General features: G+C 44.5%; 1 protein-coding gene across 1 annotated transcript in view; it reads left to right on the plus strand.

The window, feature by feature from the left end:
• Positions 1-246: 246 nt before the first annotated feature.
• LOC112231337 (sodium/calcium exchanger 1) overlaps positions 247-25,441 on the plus strand; it is a 71,709-nt gene continuing 46,514 nt past the window's right edge. The window contains exons 1-3 of the mRNA XM_024398039.2: positions 247-1,010; positions 1,342-1,441; positions 23,884-25,293. Coding sequence (XP_024253807.1) covers positions 23,959-25,293 — 1,335 coding nt within the window. The 5' untranslated portion in view covers positions 247-1,010; positions 1,342-1,441; positions 23,884-23,958. The remainder of the gene's footprint in view (positions 1,011-1,341; positions 1,442-23,883; positions 25,294-25,441) is intronic.

The raw sequence follows: 25,441 nt of genomic DNA on the forward strand, positions 1-25,441 counted from the left end.
ACCCATGTGAACCCATTTATTTCAATTCACTGAGTTCCTTATGAACTGTAACTCAGTAAAATCGTTGAAATGAATGCATGCCGCGTTTATATTTTTGTTCTGTATAGACGTCCCCTCCCCTTGCCCTGCAGTCCAAGCTGCTAGAAGCTGCTGTTCCTTCTCGCGCATTGTTTCTACCTTGTGCCAAAACCTGTCAACAGATAAACGAAATAAGACAGGGCTGCATTTGCATATATCCTTATACCTGCCTATCCATCACTTTATTCCCCATTTGCATATATCCTTATGCCTGCCTATCCATCACTTTATTCCCCATTTGCATATATCCTTATGCCTGCCTATCCATCACTTTATTCCCCATTTGCATCGCTTTCGCTTCCATGCTCTACTGATGCTGAAGTGAGTGTTGGGTTTGCGTCTTTTTAGTACATCTTCGTCACTCATTCCCGCCTCTTCGAATAGGCTCTGAGAAACAGCATTTTCAAACAGATTTTTGGTTGATTGCGAAACATTCTGCCAAAGCGGTTTGTTCTTCGGTTAATTTAGTGTAGACAAACAGCATTTGGTTCTTCTGGAGAGTAAATGGCCGATCAAAGAGGAGCGAGGATCCTTAAACGATCCAGCACTGTGTCAATAATTAGACTAATTAATTCCGCTTCAACAACCTCTCATTGCCTTGTTCACAGATAGGCTACTAATACCAATTTAGATTTTTAGAAAAATCAAAACAGATATTCTGAATACAATACATTTAGTACGAATAAAATAACAAGGACCGATCATAGCCTCTCTATTAATTCCAAGTTAGCAACGACACCTGCCTGTTAAGCCTATTCCTGAAAAACGCCTAGGAAAGGAGAGCGACGTATCCAAAATCCAGCGCATCAGCGTAGCCTACGGAGCACCATTGATAGTGTTCTTTGGAAGTGACAGGCTACAGTGTTTTGCCGTGACACATTGTATACGGAGGAGTCGAAGAAGGATAGGAGGCAGATGATATTGGGCAGCAAGTGAGTATTATGGATATGGATGAAGCATTACTTTATGCCTTGACAATATTCATTCTGCAAATAAGCTACCACTCTAATGATCGAGGATGTTTAACAAAGAAGCTAACCAATAATATTTGTCTCATTGGGAGGAGGTCAGTTGGGTTGTGTAAATGGTGCAATACCTTTGATAAATCAATACATTATACTTCAAGAGTTGATTTGGAGAACGATAGTCAACTTCATATAGGGTATTTGTGTGTACTCCGTTATGAATGGTAAGTAGTGACATTTTGTGTATCTCTATCAAATAAGTTCTTAGAATTGATGGAATTGTCTTGTCTTGCACCAGATCCATTTAGGAAGAAAACCTGCCTGCCATTCCCAAGAGCGAAGGGTGATGATCTGTTAAGACCACCAGTTTCTTGCTCACTGCTGACAGCAGCACTCAGGTGAGTGATAATACTATTCTGTCTACTGAGAAAGTTGTACATATTATGGAATAGTGTCTGTTTTGTCAAAACCATGGAAAAAGTCATGTTGCCAAATAACTAAATAGTCATGACCTCAGCCACTGACTGATTATATCCTGAGCCTATAGTGGTTCTAGCTACATGTTTACTTGTTAATGTTTGTGGTATATAACAACAGTGTTGTGTTCAGTTGCTGATGCCATCGATAACACACCTGTTTAATGTCAACCTGTGTGTAAGTCTAATGTTCTAAATGGTCTTTATGATAGTGTTCTCATGGTAATGATATAAGGTTTACAGTACCAACAGACCTGTCTTATTAAGATGTGACTATATGAACATGGTTTGCGTAAGACATTGAGATTAGGGTATACCTGAGACCTGAGTGTTATTGTACCGCAACAACATTGTAACTGCAAGTTGCCCATCCAAAGTAGTGTGTCTTTGCCCAGAGAAAATGTATTTTATTTGTATTTATTTGATTAAACCTTGCACAGGGAAGAACCATTTAGACCATGCCTATTTTGGAAGGGTGCCCAGCTTCAGACACAAAAAGCAGGAGGAAATACACATTTAAATGACAACAATGTGAGTTGCTGTTAATAATCCCATGAGGAAACATGTGCATGTGCACTGTATTTGTGGTTTTCATTAGTGCAATGTATTAGTGTGTATGTTTTGCCTCATACTCGATGTAGGTTCCCTAGTGATACTGTATTATGGAGAATGAAAAAATAATGGAGGATGGATGGTGCTTTCAAGACAACTCGGAAAACTGAAGTTTTTGTTTTGCACAGAGCTTCCTATTGGTTGATTCTGATATTTTCAAAGTGGGAAACTCTGGGTACATTTTGCTACAACTAGTTTCCAAGTCGGAAATTTCAGAGGTGCCGAGTTGTCTTGAAAACGACAGGAGACCTGAGATGTTTAGACCATATACATAATCCTGTGGATGAGATCAATTCTGATGTTGAGTTAGTGGTTCTATTTTTATTACCACCTGTTACGGGAATCCAGTTCCACTGCTATCCCTTCTTGTGGGGCTTGGCACTGGAAATGATGATTGAAGAATGTATTTTAATTCTGAGAGAAAGATGTTTGGAGCTTTCTTTGTTATGTAGCCATTTCTATTTTTGCATTTTGACTATTTATGGTCTCATTTTAAAGGGTTACGGGTGGTAAATACGATCTGTTGTGTTTTGATGTGATCTATTATCTACCCATCCTAGATGCCTGGTGTGAAAGAGAATAATTGCAGACAGCAACTCAGTGAACACATCCATACTAATCTAACCTTCTAAACAATGGCTCCGACAGAGATGGTCGCCTCCCTTCGAGTCAATAGAAACAATGCAGGATTTTGTTTTTTTATGTATTATTTCTTACATTGTTATCCCAGGAAATCTTAAGTCTTATTACATACAGCTGGGAAGAACTATTGGATATAAGAGTGACGTCAACTTACCAACATTACGACCAGGAATACGACTTTCCCAAAGAGGATCCTCTGTTTGGACCACCACCCAGGACAATGGATCTAATCCCAGAAGCTGACCCAAAACAACGGCACCGCAGAAGGGGCAGACAGAGCGGCCTCCTGGTCAGGCTTCGTAGACGTGCACATCGCCCACAGCTCCCGAGTATACTACTCGCTAATGACCAGTCTCTTGTAGACGAAAATCGAGCAAGAGTTGCCTTCCAGAGAGACATCAGAGATTGTAACATTCTATGTTTCACGGAAACATGGCTCTCTCTGGATATGTTGTCGGAATCGGTTCAGCCACCGGGCTTCTCCATGCATTGCACTGACAGAGATAAACACCTCTCTGGGAAGAGGAAGGGCGGGGGTGTATGCTTCATGATTAATGACTCATGGTGTAATCATAACAACATACAGGAAAGTCAAGTCCTTTTGATCACCCGACATAGAATTCCTTACAATCAAATGCCGGCCATATTACCTCCCAAGATAATTCTTACAGATGGTAGGCAATTAAGGTCACAGTTATGAAAACTTAGGACACTAAAGAGGCCTTTCTACTGACTCTGAAAAGCACCAAAAGAAAGATGCCCAGGATCCCTGCTCATCTGCGTGAACGTGCCTTAGGCATGCTGCAAGGAGGCATGAGGACTGCAGAGGTGGCCAGGGAAATAAATTGCAATGTCCGTACTGTGAGAAGCCTAAGACAGCGCTACAGGGAGACAGAACGGACAGCTGATCGTCCTCGCAGTGGCAGACCACATGTAACAACACCTGCACAGGATCGGTACATCCAAACATCACACCTGCGGGACAGGTACAGGATAGCAACAACAACTGCCCAAGTTACACCAGGAATGCACAGTCCTTCCATCAGTGCTCAGACTGTCCGTAATATGCTAAGAGAGGCTGGGCTGAGGGCTTGTAGGCCTGTTGTAAGGCAGGTCCTCATCAGATATCACCGGTAACAACGTCGACTATGGGCACAAATCCACCGTCGCTGGACCAGACAGGACTGACAAAAAGTGCTCTTCACTGACCAGTCACGGTTTTGTCTCACCAGGGGTGATGGTTGGATTCGCGTTTATCGTCAAAGGAATGAGCGTTACACCGAGGCCTGTACTCTGGAGCGGGATCGATTTGGAGGTGGAGGGTCCGTCATGGTCTGGAGCGGTGTTTCACAGCATCATCAGACTGAGCTTGTTGTCATTGCAGGCAATCTCAACGCTGTGCATTACAGGGACGACATCCTCCTCCCTCATGTGGTACCCTTCCTGCAGGGTCATCCTGACATGACCCTCCAGCATGACAATGCCACCAGCCATACTGCTCGTTCTGTGCGTGATTTCCTGCAAGACAGGAATGTCAGTGTTCTGCCATGGCCAACGATCCCATTGTGTCTCAATCCCATTGAGCACGTCTGGGACCTGTTGGATCGGAGGGTAAGGACTAGGGCCATTCCCCTCAGAAAGTCGCGGGAACTTGCAGGTGCCTTGGTGGAAGAGTGGGGTAACATCTCACAGCAAGAACTGGCAAATCTGATGCAGTCCATGAGGAGGAGATGCACTGCAGTACTTAATGCAGCTGGTGGCCACACCAGATACTGACTGTTACTTTTGATTTTGACCACCCCCCCTCTTTGTTCAGGGACCAATTATTCAATTTCTGTTAGTCACATGTCTGTGGAACTTGTTCAGTTTATGTCTCAGTTGTTGAATCTTGTTATGTTCATACAAATATTTACACATGTTAAGTTTGCTGAAAATAAACGCAGTTGACATTGAGAGGATGTTTCTTTTTTTGCTGAGTTTATATCCTGAGGCTGCATTTATTGTAGCTGGGGATTTTATCAAAGCAAATTGAGAACAAGGCTACCTGAATTCTATCAGCATATTGATTACAGTACTCGCGGGAGTAATACACTCGATCACTGCTACTCTAACGTCTGCGATGCATACAAGGCCCTTCCCCGCCCTCCCTTTGGCAAACCTGACCACGATGCTCCTACCGTCTTATATACCGTCTTATAGGCAGAAACTCAAACAGGATGTTCCAGTGACTAGAACCATTCAACACTGGTCTGACTAATCGGAATCCACACTTCAAGATTGTTTTGATCACACGGACTGGGATATGTTCATTGTCCTGTTGAAAAACAAATGATAGTCCCACTAAACGGAAACCAGATGGGATCGCATTATCGCTGCAGAATAATGTAGTTGCCATGCTGTTTAAGTGTCCTTTGAATTCTAAATTAATCACAGACAGTGTCACCAGCAAAGCACCCCCACACCATCACACCTTCTCCTCCATGCTCTATGTGTAATGCTCGTCGGAAGGAAGGAGTGGACCAAAGCGCAGTGTGGAAAGTGTTCATGATTTTATTGATCAAAGAAAACACTCGAACAAAGTAACAAAACGAAAGTGAACAGTTCTGTCAGGTAAACAGATACTAAACAGAAAATAACTACACACAAAACACAGGTGGGAAAAAGGCTACCTAAATATGATTCCCAATCGGAGACAACGATAGACAGCTGCCTCTGATTGGGAACCACACTTGGCCAAAAACAAAGAAATAGGAAACATAGGAAACATGCCCACCCTAATCACACCCTGACCTAACCAAATAGAGAAATAAAACGTCTCTCTAAGGTCAGGGCGTGACACTATGGTGGGAACCACACATGCAGAGATCATCCATTCACCTACTCTGCATCACAAAGACACAGCGGTTGGAACCAAAAATCTCCAATTTGGACTCATCAGACCAAAGGACAGATTTTCACCGGTCTAATGTCCATTGCTCGTGTTTCTTGGCCCGAGCAAGTCTCTTCTTCTTATTGGTGTCTTTTAGTAGTGGTTTCTTTTCAGCAATTCGACCACGAAGGCCTGAGTCATGCAGTCTCCTCTGAACAGTTGATGTTGATGTGTCTGTTACTTGAACTCTGTGAAGCATTTATTTGAGCTGCAATTTCTGAGATTGGTAACTCTAACTTATCCTCTGTAGCAGAGGTAACTCTGGGTCTTCCATTTTTGTGGCGATCTTTATGAGAGCCAGTTTCACCATAGCGCTTGATGGTTTTTGCGACTGCACTTGAAGAAACGCTCAAAGTTCTTGACATTTTCTGGATTGACTGACCTTCATGTTTTAAAGTAATGATGGTTGAGGTCGTTTCTCTTGTGACCTCTAATGAGGTCGTTTCTCTTTGCTTATTTGAGCTGTTCTTGCCATATTCTGTATACAACCCCTACCTTGTCACAATAGAACTGATTGGCTCAAACACATTAAGAAGGAAAGAAATTCCACAAATGAACTTTTAACAAGACACACCTGTTGATTGAAATGTATTCCAGGTAACTACCTAATCAAGCTGGTTGAGAGAATGCCAAGCATGTGCAAAGCTGTCATCAAGGCAAAGGGTGGCGACTTTGAAGAATATCAAATGTAAAATATATTTTGATTTGTTTCACACCTTTTTGGTTACTACATGATTCCATGTGTGTTATTTCGTAGTGTTGATATTCTACAATGCAGAAAATAGTAAAAATAAAGACAAACCCTTGAATGAGTAGGTGTGTCCAATCTTCATTTGGACACACCTTCATTTCATTATTCCTATTTTATTATATTTTATTATTCCTATTTTATATCAGATTTAAAATAGTTTATTCTCTTAAGATACAGGTATCAATATGTCTGTTTTTGCATGTACAGTAGGGTTATTTTCTCACTTTGAGGCATTTTGTCCATGCCAAACATCCCCATTGAGCTGGATCAGCTCTAGTTCCATTCTTATCTTTTTGTGAGATGAGGTTTAGTCAGAGGCATGAACTTTCACTCCAAGCCTGTTCCGCCAATGCCTTTTCTTCATCTGCAATCCTGCAATCTAAATGGTTGTGAGTAGTGGATTCACTGTTTTTCTCAGTTCACAAAGTCACGACCACAGATAATTTCCCGGTTCGACTGGGAAATAGTACTGCCAGGGTTGAGGGATGCCTCTCAGAGAGAGTTACATGAGTTTGCACTTATGAAATATCTGCATTGAAAAAATCACGTTGGGTCAAAAACAGATCCATTTAGCACATGAAAACAAAAACATAAATATCGTGACAATTATCCTGCATGTGGAGTTAGTGAAAACAGTGGATATAGTTCCTCTGACATTTGAATATGTGTCGGTGTGTTAGGGCATTACTTGTATTCTCAGTTACTTAGGTCAGTGGTGTCTATGCCTGTGTCATTTATTTGTATTTATTTTACCAGGGAAGTTGACTGAGAACACATTCTCATTTACAACAGCGGCCTGAGGAGTAGTTACAGGGATGAATGAGCCAATTGGAAGCTGGGGATGATTATGTACACATGATGGTATGAGTGGGATACAGTTCAGAAGCAAGCCAGTGGTGGGATACAGTTCAGAGGCAAGCCAGCGGTGGGATACAGTTCAGATGCAAGCCAGCAGTGGGATACAGTTCAGAGGCAAGCCAGCAGTGGGATACAGTTCAGAGGCAAGCCAGCAGTGGGATGCAGGGTGGTATGCTATTGCTGACTTGATGACAAAAGTTTTATGTTTCTCCTCTGCTACTGCTGATTAAATCACCTACAGTTTAAGTTCATGTTGTGGATAGATAATATGAATCTGTTTCTTGTCGTCGGCTGAATTCAAGAAATTGTTTATTTTGTGATCCATGCTCCGGATATGGGGAAGCCAAAAGAAAACACACACACATACATTTTAATCATGCTTATGGATGGTCCAGCTCCACCCAGAACCTCGGGTTATAGAGGGCTAAACACATATGCTATGTGGAAGAGGCTTTTTGTGTGCTTTAGTCAGATTTACACCTTCAACCTCATTTGGTGTTGAGCCACGTTTTGTTCAATGTCTCCCAAACGTCTTTCCAGTCTTACAATTACTAAAAGGAACAGGTCTAAGTGTTTTGTTTTGTGTGCTCAGAGACCTTTGTGACCATCGAATACCAAAGTCATTATTTACTGTGTTGAGCTTTCCAGGACCTATATGGACCCCAATCAGGTGACCTCAGGAGAACTTGTGCCCCAGTCTCTGGACCAGTGTTTCCTCGATTACCCCCAACAGCACACATTTTTGTTGTAGCCCGGGATGAATATTCCTCATTCAGGGCTTGATGATTAGTTGACAAGTCGAATCAGGTGTGCTTGTCCAGGGTTACAATACAAATGAGTACTGTTGGGGATACTTGAGGACCGGAGTTGCAAACAATGCTCTAGACCATAGCAATTTAACATGGCAAATGTCTCCAGTGTGCACAGTGAATCCTGTGATGCTCTAATGAATGCACAAACATGATTGTGGATCCTCTTTTCTTTAGTCCTGTAGGAATGTTAATTTCAGATTTAACGTCTGTTTCCTGTTTGGTGTTTGGCTTTGTGACGCACTAAATGAATTTGCAGAGGCGTCGTAATCTCTCAACAGAAACTGATAAACAGTCTCAGGGTCTCGGTTAATTATAACAATGTTGTTGACACTTCTGTCTGTGTGTGTGTCTGTGTGTGTTGCCTGTCTGCGTGTGTCGCAGTGACTGAGGAAATCTAATGTATTTTGCAGTGTTTATGCAATTGTTTTTTTATATGTTCACACAGCCCCTAATTACCACCAAAGATCTTGAAGTGATTCATTGGAACCAAGCTACCAACCTGTTATATGTTTAATGTAGAACGGCACATTAGGGTCTCATTCCCTCTTAAAATATAAGGGTGCTTGACATATCAAATCTGGCAAACTTTGACTGTACAGTGTCCACTCAAACATGCCATTATGTACTGCCAAGTATTTTCACTGTACACATATAGAGTGTTGTGAAGCAGCAGAGCAGCAATGGTTCCAGGTGCTGTCCATGGTCCTGATTCTGCATGTTAGAAACAGCTACAAAAGTTAGATGAAATCTTGCTAATCAACACCAACCATTGAGCAGACTGGAGAAGTGGCGGAGCTATCGATTTTTTTCCCCTGGAAATTAAAAGCACAATTTAAGTTGGATGTCTTTGGGCTCCACCATGGTGAAGAGAATGTTAAATCCCACAATCTCTTACAAACCCTTTCTCACTCGCTGTCATTCTTTCTCTCTCACATTCTCTTTCTCTCTCTCTCTCTCTCTGTCTCACTCTCTCTCACTCACACACACGCGCGCACACACACAACCAGACAAGGGTTGAAATTTGTGTGTATTTATTTGAATATTTGTTATTATAAAATTTATTTCAAATACTATTTTCAAATACGTGATTTAAATTCACGACTCAGTATATTTTTGTATTTTCAAATATTGTACTTTCCAAGTGTTTTTCCAATTACAAAACAGGTTGTTTGGATCCTGGATGCTGATTGTTTGGTATCCCGCAAAATACCATGACGTGGTAATCTCATTTTTCCACTGTCCCACACCCCAGGCAGGAAATGTATGCATATCATCTCCCTGAAGGAATAAAGCATCTAAACATTATTTTTCCATGCTACTATTTGGTTTGCAACAGTTGGGGGTTTTATACACCTACCTGTCTACCTCTATAACCTGTGCAACAATGTATCATTTTACAAATGCGATCTCTCCGGTCCGGTGTTAGTTGTCTAGCTCTAGGAATATACAGATATGTTCCTAGGGCTAGCTAGCCCAAGAATGAACGTGAAAATAACAATTCACCATGGAAACCGTAAACACTCAGAATTCCATTCATTCATTAACCAGCGCAGTATGGTCTATGTAGACCTATTGGATATTTATTAAATAATTATTTATTGAAGTTCTTGTCTCTCATCATCATTGCATCTCTGATAGCTAGCTACACTACCGGTCAAAAGTTTTAGAACACCTACTCATTCAAGGGTTTTCTTTATTTTTACTATTTTCTACATTGTAGAATAATAGTGAAAACATCAAAATTATGAAATAACTCATATGGAATCATGTAGTAACCAAAAAGGAGTAGTTGCACTACTCCCTGCTTTCAAAGAGCGTGTCCTCGCGCTAGCTTGCGACTCTACGTCTTACAGGAACGCGCTCACTGGCCAAGCACACACACTGTCGTGGATGCAAGGTCTGATCTCACTTCTGACACCAATGTAATGAAACAGGCAGATAGCAGGTCTCGAACCCTCGACCTTCTAGCCCGAAGTCCAGCGTGCTATCGACTGCCGCAAAAAGCATGCTCGAGCGGCAGAGTCGATATCCGTGCTTATAAACCCAGGGTCGTTACAATATTTTATATTTGAGATTCTTCAAATTGTCACCCTTTGCCTTGATGACAGCTTTGCACACTCTTGGCATTCTCTCAACCAGCTTCATGAGGTAGTCACCTGGAATGCATTATAATTAACAGGTGTGCCTTGTTAAAAGTTAATTTGTGGAATGTCTTTCCTTCTTATTGCATTTGAGCCAGTCAGTTGTGTTGTGACAAGGTAGGTGACAAGGTATACAGAATATAGCCCATTTGGTAAAAGACCAAGTCCATATTATGGCAAGAACAGCTCAAATGAGCAAAGAGAAACGACAGTCCTTCATTACTTTAAGACATGAAGGTCAGTCAATGCGGAACATTTCAAGAACTTTGGAAGTTTCCGTCGAGTGCAGTCGCAAAAACCATCAAGAGCTCTGATGAAACTGGCTCTCATGAGGACCACCACAGGAAAGGAAGACCCAGAGTTACCTCTGCTGCATAGGATAAGTTCATTAAAGTTACCAGCCTCATAAATGCTTCACAGAGTTAAAGGAACAGACACATCTCAACATCAACTGTTCAGAGGAGACTGTGCATCAGGCCTTTGTGGTCGAATTGCTGGAAAATAAACCACTACTAAAGGACACCAATAATAAGAAGACTTGCTTGGGCCAAGAAACACGAGCAATAGACATTAGACCGGTGGAAATCTGTCCTTTGGCCTGGAGTCCAAATTGGAGACCTTTGGTTCCAACCACCATGCCTTTGTGAGACACGGTGTGGGTGAACGGATGATCTCTGCATGTGTATATCCCACCATAAAGCATGTGTTATGGAGGTGTGATGGTGTGGGGGAGCTTTGCTGGTAACACTGTCTGTGATTTATTTAGAATTCAAAGCACACTTAACCAGCATGGCTACCACAGCATTCTGCAGTGATACGCCATCCCATCCGCTTAGTGGGACTATCATTTTGTTTTTCAACAGGACAATGACCCAACACATCTCCAGGCTGTGTAAGGGCTATTTTACCAAGAAGGAGAGTTGATGGAGTGCTGCATCAGATGACCTGGCTTTGGTTTTGCAAAGGTGTTGTGGACGGGCGTGGCATATGGGTGTAAGCAGCTGCCGCTGGTTCCAAAGGTTTCATGATTGAATCCAGCTATATAAAGCTGTTTTTGATATTTTTTGTTTTAAGCCTCTCGTAAACCTTGACCCTTATCTTAACCATTCAGAGTTAATGCCTAAACTTAATCTTGGAACGATACAGAGAAGAAACAAAACACTTCGAAATCTGACTTTTACATTTGAGAAACATTGCGCCAACCTTAATAGTTGTTGCCTATGTATGCCTATTGGATATTTATTGAACCATTATTTATTGAAGATCTTGTCTCTCATCATCATTGAATCTCTGCTAGCTAGCTACGTGCCAATGATTTGTTTAGCATAGCAATGTCGAATGAATAGAATGATTATAATTAACGACCGTGTCAGACATGAGAAAATAACTAATGATCAGCCGTTTGTGTAGCAACTTCAGAATGTAAAAACAAATGTACTAAAGTTTTAATGAAAAAATGTAATTCAAATTTGTATAAATATGTTGGCAACTGTTTTATAAAAGCAATAAGGCCCTCATACCTGGGGATTATCGTGTGATAACTCCCTCCTAAGGGCTGTTCCTAGCCCAAGGCCAACAGCCCTTAGGAGGGAGTTATCACACAATAATCCTTGGGTTCTCATGCCTTACTGTTTAAATACATTCCAGTATTCAACTGCTTGTTTTTTCAAATAAAATCATCTGAATATGTGTTTTTAAATGTTTGGAAAAGTAATTTAAATACCTGAAATAGAATTTGAACCCAGGTCTTTCTCTCTCTCTCTCTCTCTCTCTCTCTCACTCACTCACTCACTCACTCACACACACACACACACACACACACACACACACACACACACACACACACACACACACACACACACACACACACACACACACACACACACACACACACACACACACACACACACACACACACACACACCTCCATCTGTCTGGAGCCCTATTAAATATCAAGCTCTGCTTTTTTCCTCTACTCCCTCTATGTAAATGAATGTTTTAGAGTGAATTGAGTCATTTCAGGATTTGAATTGGACATACCATTTTTATTATAAAATGCTCATGATGCAGACATGGGTTTTTTAGATATTCAAATCAAAATGTTCTCCCTCTTTCTGCCTCCATCCCTTTTGCTTTCTATCCCTCCACCCCTCTCGCTGTCTGTCCGTCCGTCCCTCCCTCCCTCCCTCCCTCCCTCCCTCCCTCCCTCCCTCCCTCCCTCCCTCCCTCCCTCCCTCCCTCCCTCCCGTCCCGGCAGTCTGAATGGCTCTACCCGGCATAATGCCAAGCTACACACCAGACAGAGTCAAAAGGTCAACAAGAAGTCACATGTTGAAGTCACTCAACGGATATACCAGCCAGCTGTGCATGACATTGATAACGAGTAAATCTATTTCTGCTGTTAGAAATTCCATGTGTTTTTGCTTCATGATAATTGAAAGGAGAATGTGCTTTAGCCATATTGAGAAGGCATAGTGCCCAATGTCAATACTTCTCTTCCTATAAATGCTTTTCTGTGATATCGGGTTTTGCTCAGTTATTTGGGCATGTGCCCACACTGGCTCCATCTCTATGTAATATTGCAGTCATTACTGAGTGAATGTCAACGACACTTGAATGGAAATGTGTAAGACGTGTGGATATAGGTTGGCAAAGTACAGCGAAAGAGTTGGCAAGGCAAGTTTTAAGACCAAGAATATGATGTATGGGGGTTATGTGGCAACACAACTAGTGGCACAGAAAACTTGAAGCGAGAAGTGGGGTTGGGGAGGGAGGGGGGGGTACCAAGATTGCCAGCTGATACTTGAGACATAGAGAGGAGACGAATGGAGAATGTAGCTGTGCCTGCCCCTGGGCAAATATCACCAATTGAAAGAAGAAAGTAAAAAGAAGAGGTAGTGTTATTTTTGTCTGGCACATGCCATATACTCCAGATGCTGTCTCTCACAGCCAGGTGACGTTCCAAGGCCTTTTACAGGGTGGCCTGACTTTACCTTATACTCTTACTTCACCAGAGTCAGGACAGCACATGTGGTTCATCTGCAACAAAAGACATGCAGTGCTGCTGGCAGGTGGACATCAACAGTTGTGAATTTGAATCAATCTTACTGGCTTGCTTCATTAACAACTGATAATGGTGATCCTGTGAGGTCAGAAACATGATTTTCTTTCCTGCTGCGAGAATGCATGAATTATCCTGGAAACCTGATAACCGGTTGATTGAACATAGTCTTAGATAAGAGGAGGGAGTTAGTAGAAGAGCGTAGTTCATTTGCATTGGCCTGGTTGCTTGTTACACATTTACTTCCCTGGACCCAGTTATCTGGATTTCACTTATTGGATAGGATTAAATACATGGCAATATCACGAATAGAACTGACAATTCATTGACTTGAATGGGGACTCCCGTTCAATTCATTCTAATTTGAATCCTATCCGATAGGTGACATCCGAATAGATAACTCTTGAAAAACTCTGAGGTTAAGGTCTAGATTAGATCTTTAGAGGCACAACAATTCTATGTGTGATTAATTGTGTTTGTTTAAATTGTGGAGTCTTCTAGTGGAGCAGGCGATGAAATGAAAAGCATGTTCACATCAGTAGAGATCAACATGAAACAATTTCATTCTGCTCCTGTTTGGGATTAGGACGGTCTGAATGGTAATGTGTTGCATATGCCGTGAATATCAATGTGTGTGTGGACATGTGTGCAGCATATTGAAAAAGGGAAAATGACAGCTCTGAATATGCAGGAAGCTGGGCTGGGATAGCCTTCATGTTTTTACAGCTCAAGGGGAATGCTGTTGACCCATTTAAAATATGATTTTTTCCCCCACACGTTTGATGCCTTACACATTAGGTACTCTACTATGTGTATCAACTCAATTAAATGTCAATCCAAACCATGGCTCTTATATCATAGAATTGGGACCTTATGCCTATTTGATTGTGTAATGTGACTGTCGTGGCAGTTTTAAAATGGGAATTCCTTGAATATTGTATCAGTGTTGAGAAAAATATCCCAGTGCAGTAGTATTTATTTATGAGTTGGCATCTGTGTGTCTTTCTGTCAGTTTGATACCTCACGTGTACCTACCGGTATGAAAAAAACAGAAGATTTTTTATTTAATTTTGTGTGTGGTGTGTGTGAGCAACGTGTGTGTTTAGGCATGTATGCAATTCTCCACATTACTGCTGCCATACATGTGATTTCAGTTCCCTGCACCATACCTTTCCCCATCCACGACATCAAAGCCAAGTCTTCAACCCCTAACTCCCCTCAGGAATGGGATTTAAAAATATTCTCTCTCGTTGCAGTGTTATCGCTTTCTTCCTTTGTCTCCTGTTATTCGAATGTGCTTGTTGTAGACAATAGGGAACCATTTTAAAATAGCCGATGAGGAAGATAACATTTTAATCTCAGCTCTGTCACTTCCTTAAAGGAAAATCCTATATATTTGAAGTAAACAATCTTGCCTGTCTGTTGTTATCTCATAGTGTGTGGTGGTGGGGATTGTATTAACAGAAATTGTGCCAAACAGTGAAAGGAAACAATCACGTGCTCACGGTTCTCATTCTGTCTGAGGAATTATCTTTGGGCTTTTGTTATAATAGTGATTATTTTATATTTTAGTAGAGTGTGAAAAGCGGGAAAAGGAGAGACAAAAAATAAAGGAAGCAAACGCTTAAAGGGTGAGGAACAGAAGGCGCATCAATGAACTTCTTGACACTTGCAGACTCAGCTGGAGATTTGATTTGATATGATAGGATCCCCATTATCCGACGCCAATGCTAATCTGACTGGGGTCCGACACATAACGAAAAAGACATTACAGACAAAACACTTTACAATTGACATACAATTAGAAACATTAACATGTAGTGTGTGTGTGCATCTATTAGTTACACAAACATGTCAGTACATACTCACAACAAGTAGGTCACATGGGGAAAGGCGTTGTGCCGTGAGGTTTTGCTTGATGCGTTTTTTTAAGCCAGGTTTGCTTTTCACTTGTGCTGTATAAGATGGAAGGAAGTTCCATGCACTTATGGTTCTGTATAGTACTGTACGTTTCCTTGAATTTGTTCTGGACCTGGGACTGAAAAGACCCCTGGTGGCATGTCTGCTGTTATATGTGTGTCAGTGCTATGTGTAAGTTGACTATGCAAACAATTTGGAATTTCCAACACATTGTTTTTTATAAAAACAGGAAGTGACTCAGTCAGTCTTTCCTCAACTCTTGACCAAGCATAGTATTAATATTAGCCCTCTGATTACAATGAAGAGCAAGAAGTGAGGGTCTTTTCTGGGTCAGCTGCAGCTTAACTATGTCTTTCTTTGCAGCACTTGACCGCATGACTGGACAATAATCAAGATAATATAAAACTGGAGCCTGCAGGACTTGCTTTGTGGAGTGTGGTGTCAAAAAAGCAGAGCATCTCTTTATTATGGACAGATCTCTCCCCATCTTTACAACCATTGAATCTACAGTGCCTTCAGGAAGTATTCAGACTCCTTGACTTTTCCACATTTTGTTACGTTACTTCTTTATTCTAAAATTGATTTAAAAAAAATTGACATCCTCAGCAATCTACACAGAATAGAAATGACAAAGCGAAAATGGAAAACAAGTTTTTAGACATTTTTGCAAAAACAGAAAAACCTTAATAACATAAGTATTCAGACCCCTTCCTATGAAACTCTAAATTTAACTCAGGTGCATTCTGTCTCTATTGATCATCCTTGAGATGTTTCTACAACTTTTTATTTTTTTATTTAATTTTGAAAATTTTACCCCTTTGTCTCCCCAATTTCGTGGTATCCAATTGTTAGTAGCTACTATATTGTCTCATCGCTACAACTCCCGTACGGGCTCGGGAGAGACGAAGGTTAAAAGTCATGCGTCCTCCGATACACAATCCAACCAAGCCGCACTGCTTCTTAACACAGCACGCATCCAACCTGGAAGCCAGCCGCACCAATGTGTCGGAGGAAACACCGTGCACCTGGAAACCTTGGTTAGCGGGCACTGCGCCCGGCCCGCCACAGGAGTCGCTGGTGCGCGATGAGATAAGGATATCCCTACCGGCTAAACCCTCCCTAACCCGGACAACGCTAGGCCAATTGTGCGTCGCCCCACGGACCTCCCGGTCGTGGCCGGTTACGACAGAACCTGGGCGCGAACCCAGAGTCTCTGGTGGCACAGCAGTACAGCGCCCTTAACCACTGCGCCATAAATGACAAAAATGTCTAAAAACCTGTTTTTGCTTTGTCATTATGGGGTATGGTGAGTAGATTGATGAGGGAAAAAAGCTGTTTAATCCATTTTAGAATAAGGCTGTAATGTAACAAAATGTGGAAAAAGTCAAGGGGTCTGAATACTTTCCGAAGGCACTGTATTATGGAAGCAGCTGAAGAGGAAGACATCTCCCAGAAGGTCGTGGAAACAAGGACACCTATTCTGCCAACACCACGATCAGCTCCACTGCCTCGACACCACCCAAGAGGATTCACGTCCAACTAGCGGTTGGCCTCCTACCATGAGTCGTCTCAGCGAGCCAGCCCCCCAGCCTACCCACCAGACCGCCCAGGTCAGCGATGACTGACTGTCCCTCACGGACAAGTATGACGGGACTCCATTCCAATGCTGGGGCTTCTTTCCCCAGTGCTCCCTCTATTTTTCCCATCATACAGGAGCCCCCATCACCGAGAGGTCCAAGGTTTCCACGGTCATTTCCTTGCTGACCAGAGAGGCGTTGGAGTGGGCTACGGCCGTCAAGGAGAGAGGAGAGGAGGAACTAGGTTCCTACGAGAGGTTTATGGCTCTGTTCAGGGCAGTCTTTGACCATTCACCAGAGAGCAGAGACGGAGGAGAGTGACTACTCCAACTCCGGCAAGGTGCCCAGACCGCTGCTGAGTACGCCTTCACCTTCCGGACCGTGGCAGCCTCCAGCAGATGGATTGACCCGGCACTCTGCACACTATTCCGTGGAGGACTGAGCAAGGAGGTCCAGACCAGAGTCACACACATCACAGCACCACTCACCCTGACCGTGGGACTTCTGCACCAATAAATCCTTCCCTTCCTCATCATCAAAGCACCCGTACACAGTCATCCTCAGCCTCCCGTGGCTCCAACATCATGACCCCACCATCTCTTGGTCAAGGATAACAAATCACTGCCTGGGCTCCCGGATGTCGGAAGACCTGCTTTCCGTTACCCTGTGATTCCACTCGGTTGAGAGTCCTATGGTTGCCCTCCAGCCAGACATCCCGGATGTTTACCAAAATCTCTGGGAGGTTTTCTCCAAGAGCCGTGCCACCTGTCTCCCTCCTCATTGCCCTTGTGACTGTGCTATCTACCTGCTTTCAGACTCTGCACCTCCGCCCAGTCACGTCTTCCCTCAGTCGGTGGCTGAAATCAAGGCCATGGAGGAGTACATCCAGGAGGTTCTCCAGCAGAGTTTTTCCCGCTCATCCACCTACCCTGCATTGGCAGTCTTCTTCTTTGTGACCAAGAAGGACAGAGGTCTACGTCCGTGCATTGATTACAGAGGCCTCAATTCCATCACCACCAAGTACTTCTACCCTCTCCCAGCCTCCATCGAACATCTCCGCGGGCCCGTTTTTTTTTACTAAACTGCACTTGCGGAGTGCCTACAATCTGATCCGCATCCTTGAGGGGGATGAATGGATAACGGCCTTCAGCAGGATATCTGGGCACTACGAGCACTGGTAATGCCTTATGGGTTAGCTAATTCTCCGTCAGTGTTACAGGCATTTGTGAATGAGGTTTTCCGGAACATGATTGGGTGCCAGGTGGTCGTGTATATCGACAAAATCCTGGTCTACTCGGCCACCTTGGAGGATTACATTGCCCACGTCCGGGTAGCGGAGGAGGAGTGCCAGTTCTATCAGGTGGCTGTCTCCTTCTTGGGATACCGAATCAAGGAAGGTCGAGGCAGTCCCAACCACCTTAAAGGGACTACAACATTGTTTTGGGGTTTTCCAACTTCTACCGCTGCTTCAATAAAAACTTCAGCTCCATCTCCTCTCCTCTCAACTCTCTCCTCAAGGGCGGTCCCAGTAAGTTGGTGTGGAGTCTTGCAGCCGTTGAGGCCTTCCGCCTACTGAAGGGGTGTTTCACCTCTGCCCCGTTGCTGAAACACCCAGATCCCACGCTGCCCTTTGTGGTGGAGGTGTATGCCTCATAAGTGGGTGTGGGGGCTTTCCTGTCCCAACGCTAAGGTAACCCACAGAAATTGTATCCATGTGCATACTACTCTCCTGCATAGAGGAACTATGATGTCGGCCACCGGGAGCTCCTGGTGGTGAAGTTGGTATTAAAAGAGTGGAGACACTTGCTGGAGGGCGCCAAGGACCCATTTCTCATCCTCACCGACAATTGGAACCTACATATGGACAGCGTGGCGGCTGAATCCGTGCCAAGTAAGGTGGGCCCTTTCCTGTTCTGAGTGCGCCCATCATTCAGCCCTCTCAAATCATTGCCCCCGTGCTTTTGGACGTAGACGTGGACATCCGCCAGGCTCTGGAGATGGGAACCCACGCTTGCTGCCTGCCCTCCGGAGCACACCTGCGTCCCCACGGAGGTAAGGGATTGGCTGTTGACCTGGGAGCATACATCCCTTGCCGGTAGACACACCCACGTTTCACTCGCACCTTTCAATCCATGTCCGTAAAGTACTTAGGGCCTTAAGACCTTGGTGCAGGATCTCGCCCGCTACATCAACTCCTGCTCCATATGTGCCCAAACCAAATCACCCTGGCACGATTCAGTAGGGAAACTCCTTCTCCTTCCAGTGCCTCTGCGGCCTTCGTCTCATCTGTCCATAGACTGCGTTACTGATCTTCCCCCTTCTGATGGTTTCACCACTGTTATGGTTGTGGTGGACAGATTCTCCAAATCCTCCTGTTTTATCCCTCTCTCTGGTCTCCCTACTCGTCTCCGACCATGGCCCCCAATTCACATCACGGGAATGGAGAGCCTTCATGGAGAAGCTGGGTGCCACGGCCAGCCTCACATCGGGGTGCCGGCCTCAGTCAAATGAGCAGGTGGAGAGGACTTACCAGGCCCGGCAAGGGGAGTGGGCCCGTTTCCTTCCCTGGGCAGAGTACGCCCAGAACTCATTTTGTCATTCCTCCACTGGGCTCCTTTCCAGTGCGTCCTGGGATATCAGCCGGCCCTGGCCCCATGGACCCCGAGCCAGAACAAAGCCCCTGCGGTGGATGAATGGTTCTGGCTCGCAGAGGAGGTTTGGAACGCTGCCGCCGTGAGGCTCCAGCACACCATCTGCCTCCAGAAGGAGCAGGCGGACCACCACCGCAGTGAAGCTCCCGTGTTCCATCCTGGTGATCACGTCTGGCTCTCCACCTACTCCCACTCCCTGGCTCCGGCACTCAACATTGCCGGTCTACTAACCACAGGTCCTGGCAATCATCATTATGCACACCTGCTCCCCATCATTACGCACACCTGGACCTCATCATCACCTTGATTACTCTCTCTTTATTTCGCCCTCAGTAGCCTCAGTCATCAGGCAGTAATGGCTTTGTTCACATTCAGTATGCTTCTCCTGTTTTGTTTATCTGCCTTTTCTTATCATTAAGCGTACCTTTTGCACCTTCTTCCTGACTCCCCGCGTATATAAGTTAAATAGGCCCTCCTATTGCACATCAGGCACCAGACAGAGAGCAAAGGGAGAGCCGTGTGGTCAAACCCTGACAGGGTGTCTGACTGTGTGTCGTTAAAGATAGGGAACACATGCTTCAGTAGTGTGAGAACAGCAGGGGTGACCTGCAGGTGTTCTCTAGCTCCTCTCTATTGGTCCCTTCATAGTGTGCTGCTCCGCTCTCATTCCCCTTGCTGTGCGCTAGCGGTGAGCAGCCCCGTGGTCTAACCTGGAGAAAGGACGATGTTTGTATATTACATCATCAGCTGACATTAATGAGGCAGTTACGTTGCATGACCTCGAAGAGATTGCCTTCATGGTTAGTCTCAGTATTAGAACGTATATTCAGTATTGGCACTGAATTGATTTTACGGTCTCTGGGCCACAATGAAAACTGTTAAAAGAGTATAGGCATATCAATGATCAGTTACTGTATTATAGGATTTACATGATCTGTGTAGCATTGCTCAGCAGAGTGGAGGGGGTTGCTGTCAGGAGGTAGATGAAAATAGAGGGGAGGTGTGCGCAATATTGACTAGGCTGGACTGAAGAGGCAGAGTGAGGCAGATATGGTGTAAATACAGTATTGACTGCTTCTGGTCCCCAAACCAAACCCCCTACCACATGGAATCTGCACAAGTAAAACAGCCCTTTGCTAACTGAAATCCATGGGTATGTATACCATCAAGTCTATGTGGGTAACAATAAAATTACAAATGTCAAATAGAAATTGAGATGGAGTACGGTACCTAGTCTAGACACAGTGAAACTTGAAAGGAAATTGAATCAAGTTGTACTAGCATATTCTGCCCAAGAAAAATCTGATGGTGAATATGGTTTGCTCATGTTGTTTCAAACTCTATTGGTTGTTTCTGGCCTGTTGGGTTTGGTCACTGATGGCAGAATTCTCAGTGGAGGCAGAGAGAGACGACGGCTAGCTGATTGGACCACTGATTAATTCTCTACCGCACACACAGCTGATGTCCAGTTCTGGGTCTGGTCTGTGTCTCTGAACCCAACATATTGGTGTTGTCTGGAATCTGGATCTTTGCACCTGATGTCTCTGCTGATGGTCTTGTCATAGTCTCTATACTGTATGCTTGGTCTGGGTCTCCTGAGATTCGGTCCTGACTTCCCCCCCTAGTTGAGATGATTCTGTGTTTCTAAGGCCAAGTGTGTCTGTCAGTCTATTTTGGCACCCGACTCACCTCCAGGAGAGCGAAGGGAGCTCCCTACAGAAAATCTGTATTTTTACTCCTCTCATTTAATCCAACTATAATCCTATCTTAATCCATAACACATCTTCTCAATATTCATGCAGTCTTCTTCTTCTTGGCATCTTGTAATGTTATATAATCCTCCTGGCTCTGAATGACAATGTTTTTGAGATGCAACAATTTCCTATTTGACCCCTCAACAGTGCGCCTCATTTGCTAAAGGTTTACATGCTTGAAGACGCTTGCAGTTTTAAGGGTGCAAATCAATGAACCAAACCAATGTAAAGGTGCTCAGAGGCTTCTATGTCCTTTCGATGTGAAGCAGACATTTTGTCCCTAGCTGACCGTACATGGTTGCTCACTGTTTTCCAGATCTCTGTTCCTTATCATTAAACATGTGCCAAGATGTGCGTGCCATGGCCACAGAGTGTTTTAGCCTGTCGACCATTGGGGAACTACAGCTACTCTCCAGTCTCACACTATGTTGGGCTATGTTGCGTGGTAAATTAAGTTAATTTGCTAGCTGGCTACATCACCCAGGACTAATAAAGTGTCGGCCTGACAAGACGAGGTAGCAACTCTGACCGTTGATTGGCAACATCTCTGCCGGGGCTGCCGGAAGCTTCTCCTTATGGTAGTTTATACAGAATTGTGCTTCAACTCAGGAAATGCAGAATGGCTTCATGATTTACATAAATTCACTGAAAACCTGAAATAACTCATGGTTATATTAACAGTATTGCACTTGTCATGTAGCCTAATTTTGGCCAGCTAATAGCCCAACCACCGATCAAGCAACATTATGGACTTAATATTGAAATCCTGTTGCTGCAGTATTATTTTGTGGCGACAGTACTGGTCAAATTAAGGTCCAACATCTGTATAGCGCAAACCATGCATCATATACCGCACAGTAGTGTGTTGAACTGCTTATAGTGGCTGCAGGAATTTTCCTTGGGAGAAAGGAAGGAAAAAACACCATAATTCCCCTCCAAGAAGTTGAAGTTCCAGGGAGAGCCTTTGGAGCAGGCAGGCTGATGAAAATGTGAACTGTGAATAGAGGACTAGATCCCCTCCACAGATCAGGGATGCTGTTCTGTTCACCCACCTCTGAGCAATCTCTTCTTTAGCTCGTAAGCCGCTATGGCCAAATGCACTTACCCACTTACCCAGAGAGGCTGTTTCTGTTGTTATTGGTACAATAGCTGTCGGTGATCATTGTTTGGAAACAAAGCAGTCCTGAAGTGTTGCTTATAGGGTTATGATCAACCAAAGAGGTGGGCGACTGGTGAGGTGTTCACATGGAGAGGAGAGGGGAGGCTGGCACTAGGAGGTGAGAGATTGTGGACCATTGTACGGCTTGGAGGGACAGGAGCTGCTGATGTGACTGTACTGTGCTGTTTGTAGAGAAAGAGAGGCTAAGGAAGCAGAGGCATCATTGGTCCTCCGTACGTGATACAGGCTCTTATAAAACACGCCTCAGCCAGAACGTTTCAGGGATGAGAAGGGAAAAAAACACGTTCTCTTTTTGTGAATATGACACATTACACTGTTATTGTTACCACTGACTCTGGGCCACAGTTGAACACATTTGTTAAGCTCCTTAGACAGAAACATTTAGAAGAATGAGGGTTAGTTTTTTTCAAAAAAGTGTATTACAAAGTGAACACTCACTGTACTTGATCTATTACAGAGTTAACATTGACACGGCAGCTCAATAGGAAGTCAGTCACACAACAGAGAAGGGGTGAAACAGGAGCTGTTGAATGTGATATTCAGAGAACTAAAGTATTACAGTACTGGTTGACAGCATCAGCTACAACAGTAGCAATGGATATTGTAACACCAATAACAACAGAAACAGGGTTACGGTAAGTGTATTTAGCTGTGGCGCTTTATTTGCCAAAGAGGAGATTTACTCAGGTTGGTAAACAACAGTGGTGCTCATCTGTACTGTGCTGGCCTCACTTCATATGCGCAGAAAGATACATTTGTATGTGTTCATCTACAAAGCCCTGTTGGGTAAACTCCCTCTTTACCTCTGTAGTCTGGTCTCCTTCACCACCAGCAGTTACCATACCCGGTCTGCTAGGTGGTTGCTATTTAAAGTCCGCTGGACATTCACAGTATTAGGCAAGACTGCCTTCTCTTCTTGTGCACCAGACGCATGGAATAATCTCAAGTCCATGCTTCATCTAGATATGTTAGCGCCACTGAATGAACTTAAAATAATGATGGGAGACTCTGTTACAGAGGAGTACAAATGCTTTCTTTTTAGGCTGGATCATGTTGTTGTATTGTTGTATGTTTTAATTCTGTAATGTATTGTTTGTTGCTGCCTTGGTCAGGTCTGCCTTGAAAAAGAGACCCTGGGTCTCAATGGACTTTTCCTGGTTAAATAAAGGTTAAATTTAAAAAAAACATCTAAAACAGCAGTCGATAATTCAGGTTCTGGAGATCTACTTACTTGGTCTGCTGGTTTTCACTGTCATCCAGGCCTCAATTAATGAACCAGATATATGGGATGGAATAAACTATCACTGTAACTAACTCTCCCATCACATTGTGATCGACCACTAGAGCACCTAGCCTTAGGGAAAGACGAGGACTTGTGGACCTTACAATGATCTATCTGCAGCAGCTAACAATCAATATTCTGCTTGTGCTAGTCTTTCTTGTAACTCATTACACTTCTTCCCTTGTGTCTTCCAGGGGTGTCTGTTAAGACTTTGGATGTGAAGTGGGCTAATCTCTGGAGCCAGCTGACTCGAATGTCCAGACGCCGGCATGTTACACACCCGCATTCTGAGCCTTGTCCACCCCTTCGCCGCCTCCTGCCTCTCCACGTCCTTCTTCCTCCTCTTCCTCCTGGGGCTCACCCACCTCTCCCAGGCTGGTTCAGACCAAGCAGCACCCAGCAGCCCGCCCAGCAACTGCTCTGATGGAGACCCCTGCTCTGAGGGCGTGGTGCTGCCCATGTGGAACCCTCAGAACCCGTCAGTGGGCGACAAGGTGGCGCGGGCCATCGTCTACTTTGTGGCTCTCATCTACATGTTCTTGGGCATGTCCATTATCGCCGACCGCTTCATGTCTTCTATTGAGGTCATCACCTCTCAGGAGAAAGAGATCACCATCAAGAAGCCCAATGGAGAGACCACCACAGCCACCGTACGCATCTGGAACGAGACAGTATCCAACCTGACCCTGATGGCCCTAGGCTCATCTGCCCCAGAGATCCTGCTGTCTGTCATCGAGGTGTGTGGCCACTCGTTTGAGGCAGGCTCCCTGGGCCCCAGCACCATTGTGGGTAGCGCAGCCTTCAACATGTTCGTCATCATCGCCCTCTGTGTGTACGTGGTGCCAGAGAACGAAACACGCAGGATCAAGCACCTGAGGGTGTTCTTTATCACCGCAACCTGGAGCATCTTCGCCTACATCTGGCTCTACCTGATCCTGGCTGTCATCTCCCCGGGGGAGGTGGAGGTATGGGAGGCCGTGCTCACATTCATGTTCTTCCCCATTTGTGTGGTTCAGGCCTGGGTCGCAGACCGACGCCTGCTCTTCTACAAGTACATCCACAAGCGTTACCGTGTCGACAAGGCCCGTGGCATCATCATCGAGACGGAAGGAGACGGCATGTTCACCAAGATGGACATGGAGATGGATGGCCAGGGGGGCAACTCCCACCCCCACCCCAAAGAGGTGCTGGACGGCATGCTGGAGGGGGTGGAGGAGGGCGGGGGGATGGGCTCAGAGGAGGATGAAGCTCGGAGGGACATGGCCCGCACTCTGAAGGATCTGAAACAGAGGCACCCAGACAAGGACACGGAGCAGCTGATTGAAATGGCCAACTACCAGGTTCTGGTCCAGCAGCAGAAGAGCAGGGCCTTCTACCGCATCCAGGCCACACGCATGATGATCGGTGCTGGGAACATCCTGAAGAAGCATGCTGCCGACCAAGCCAGGAAGGTGGTGAACTGCCATGAGGCCAGTGGACAAGAGGAGGATCCCCACACTATTTACCTGCAGTTTGAACCCTCCCACTACCAGTGCTTTGAGAACTGTGGCTCGCTCAAGCTGTCTGTTGGGCGCCATGGGGGTGAAAGCGGCTGCACTGTCAAGGTTAGTGGGGACAAGCAACTCGTATTTGTCTTTGATACTAATTATACTGTATAATGGAAAGATTATTATGTTAAAAATCAATCACTCAAGCCACATGTAATAATGGGAAAGGTTTTCAGATGAGATAAGGATCTAGCCAGGGGGACAT

This window comes from Oncorhynchus tshawytscha, linkage group LG33 (genome assembly GCF_018296145.1).
Source record: "Oncorhynchus tshawytscha isolate Ot180627B linkage group LG33, Otsh_v2.0, whole genome shotgun sequence".
Classification (NCBI taxonomy): Eukaryota; Metazoa; Chordata; class Actinopteri; order Salmoniformes; family Salmonidae; genus Oncorhynchus; species Oncorhynchus tshawytscha.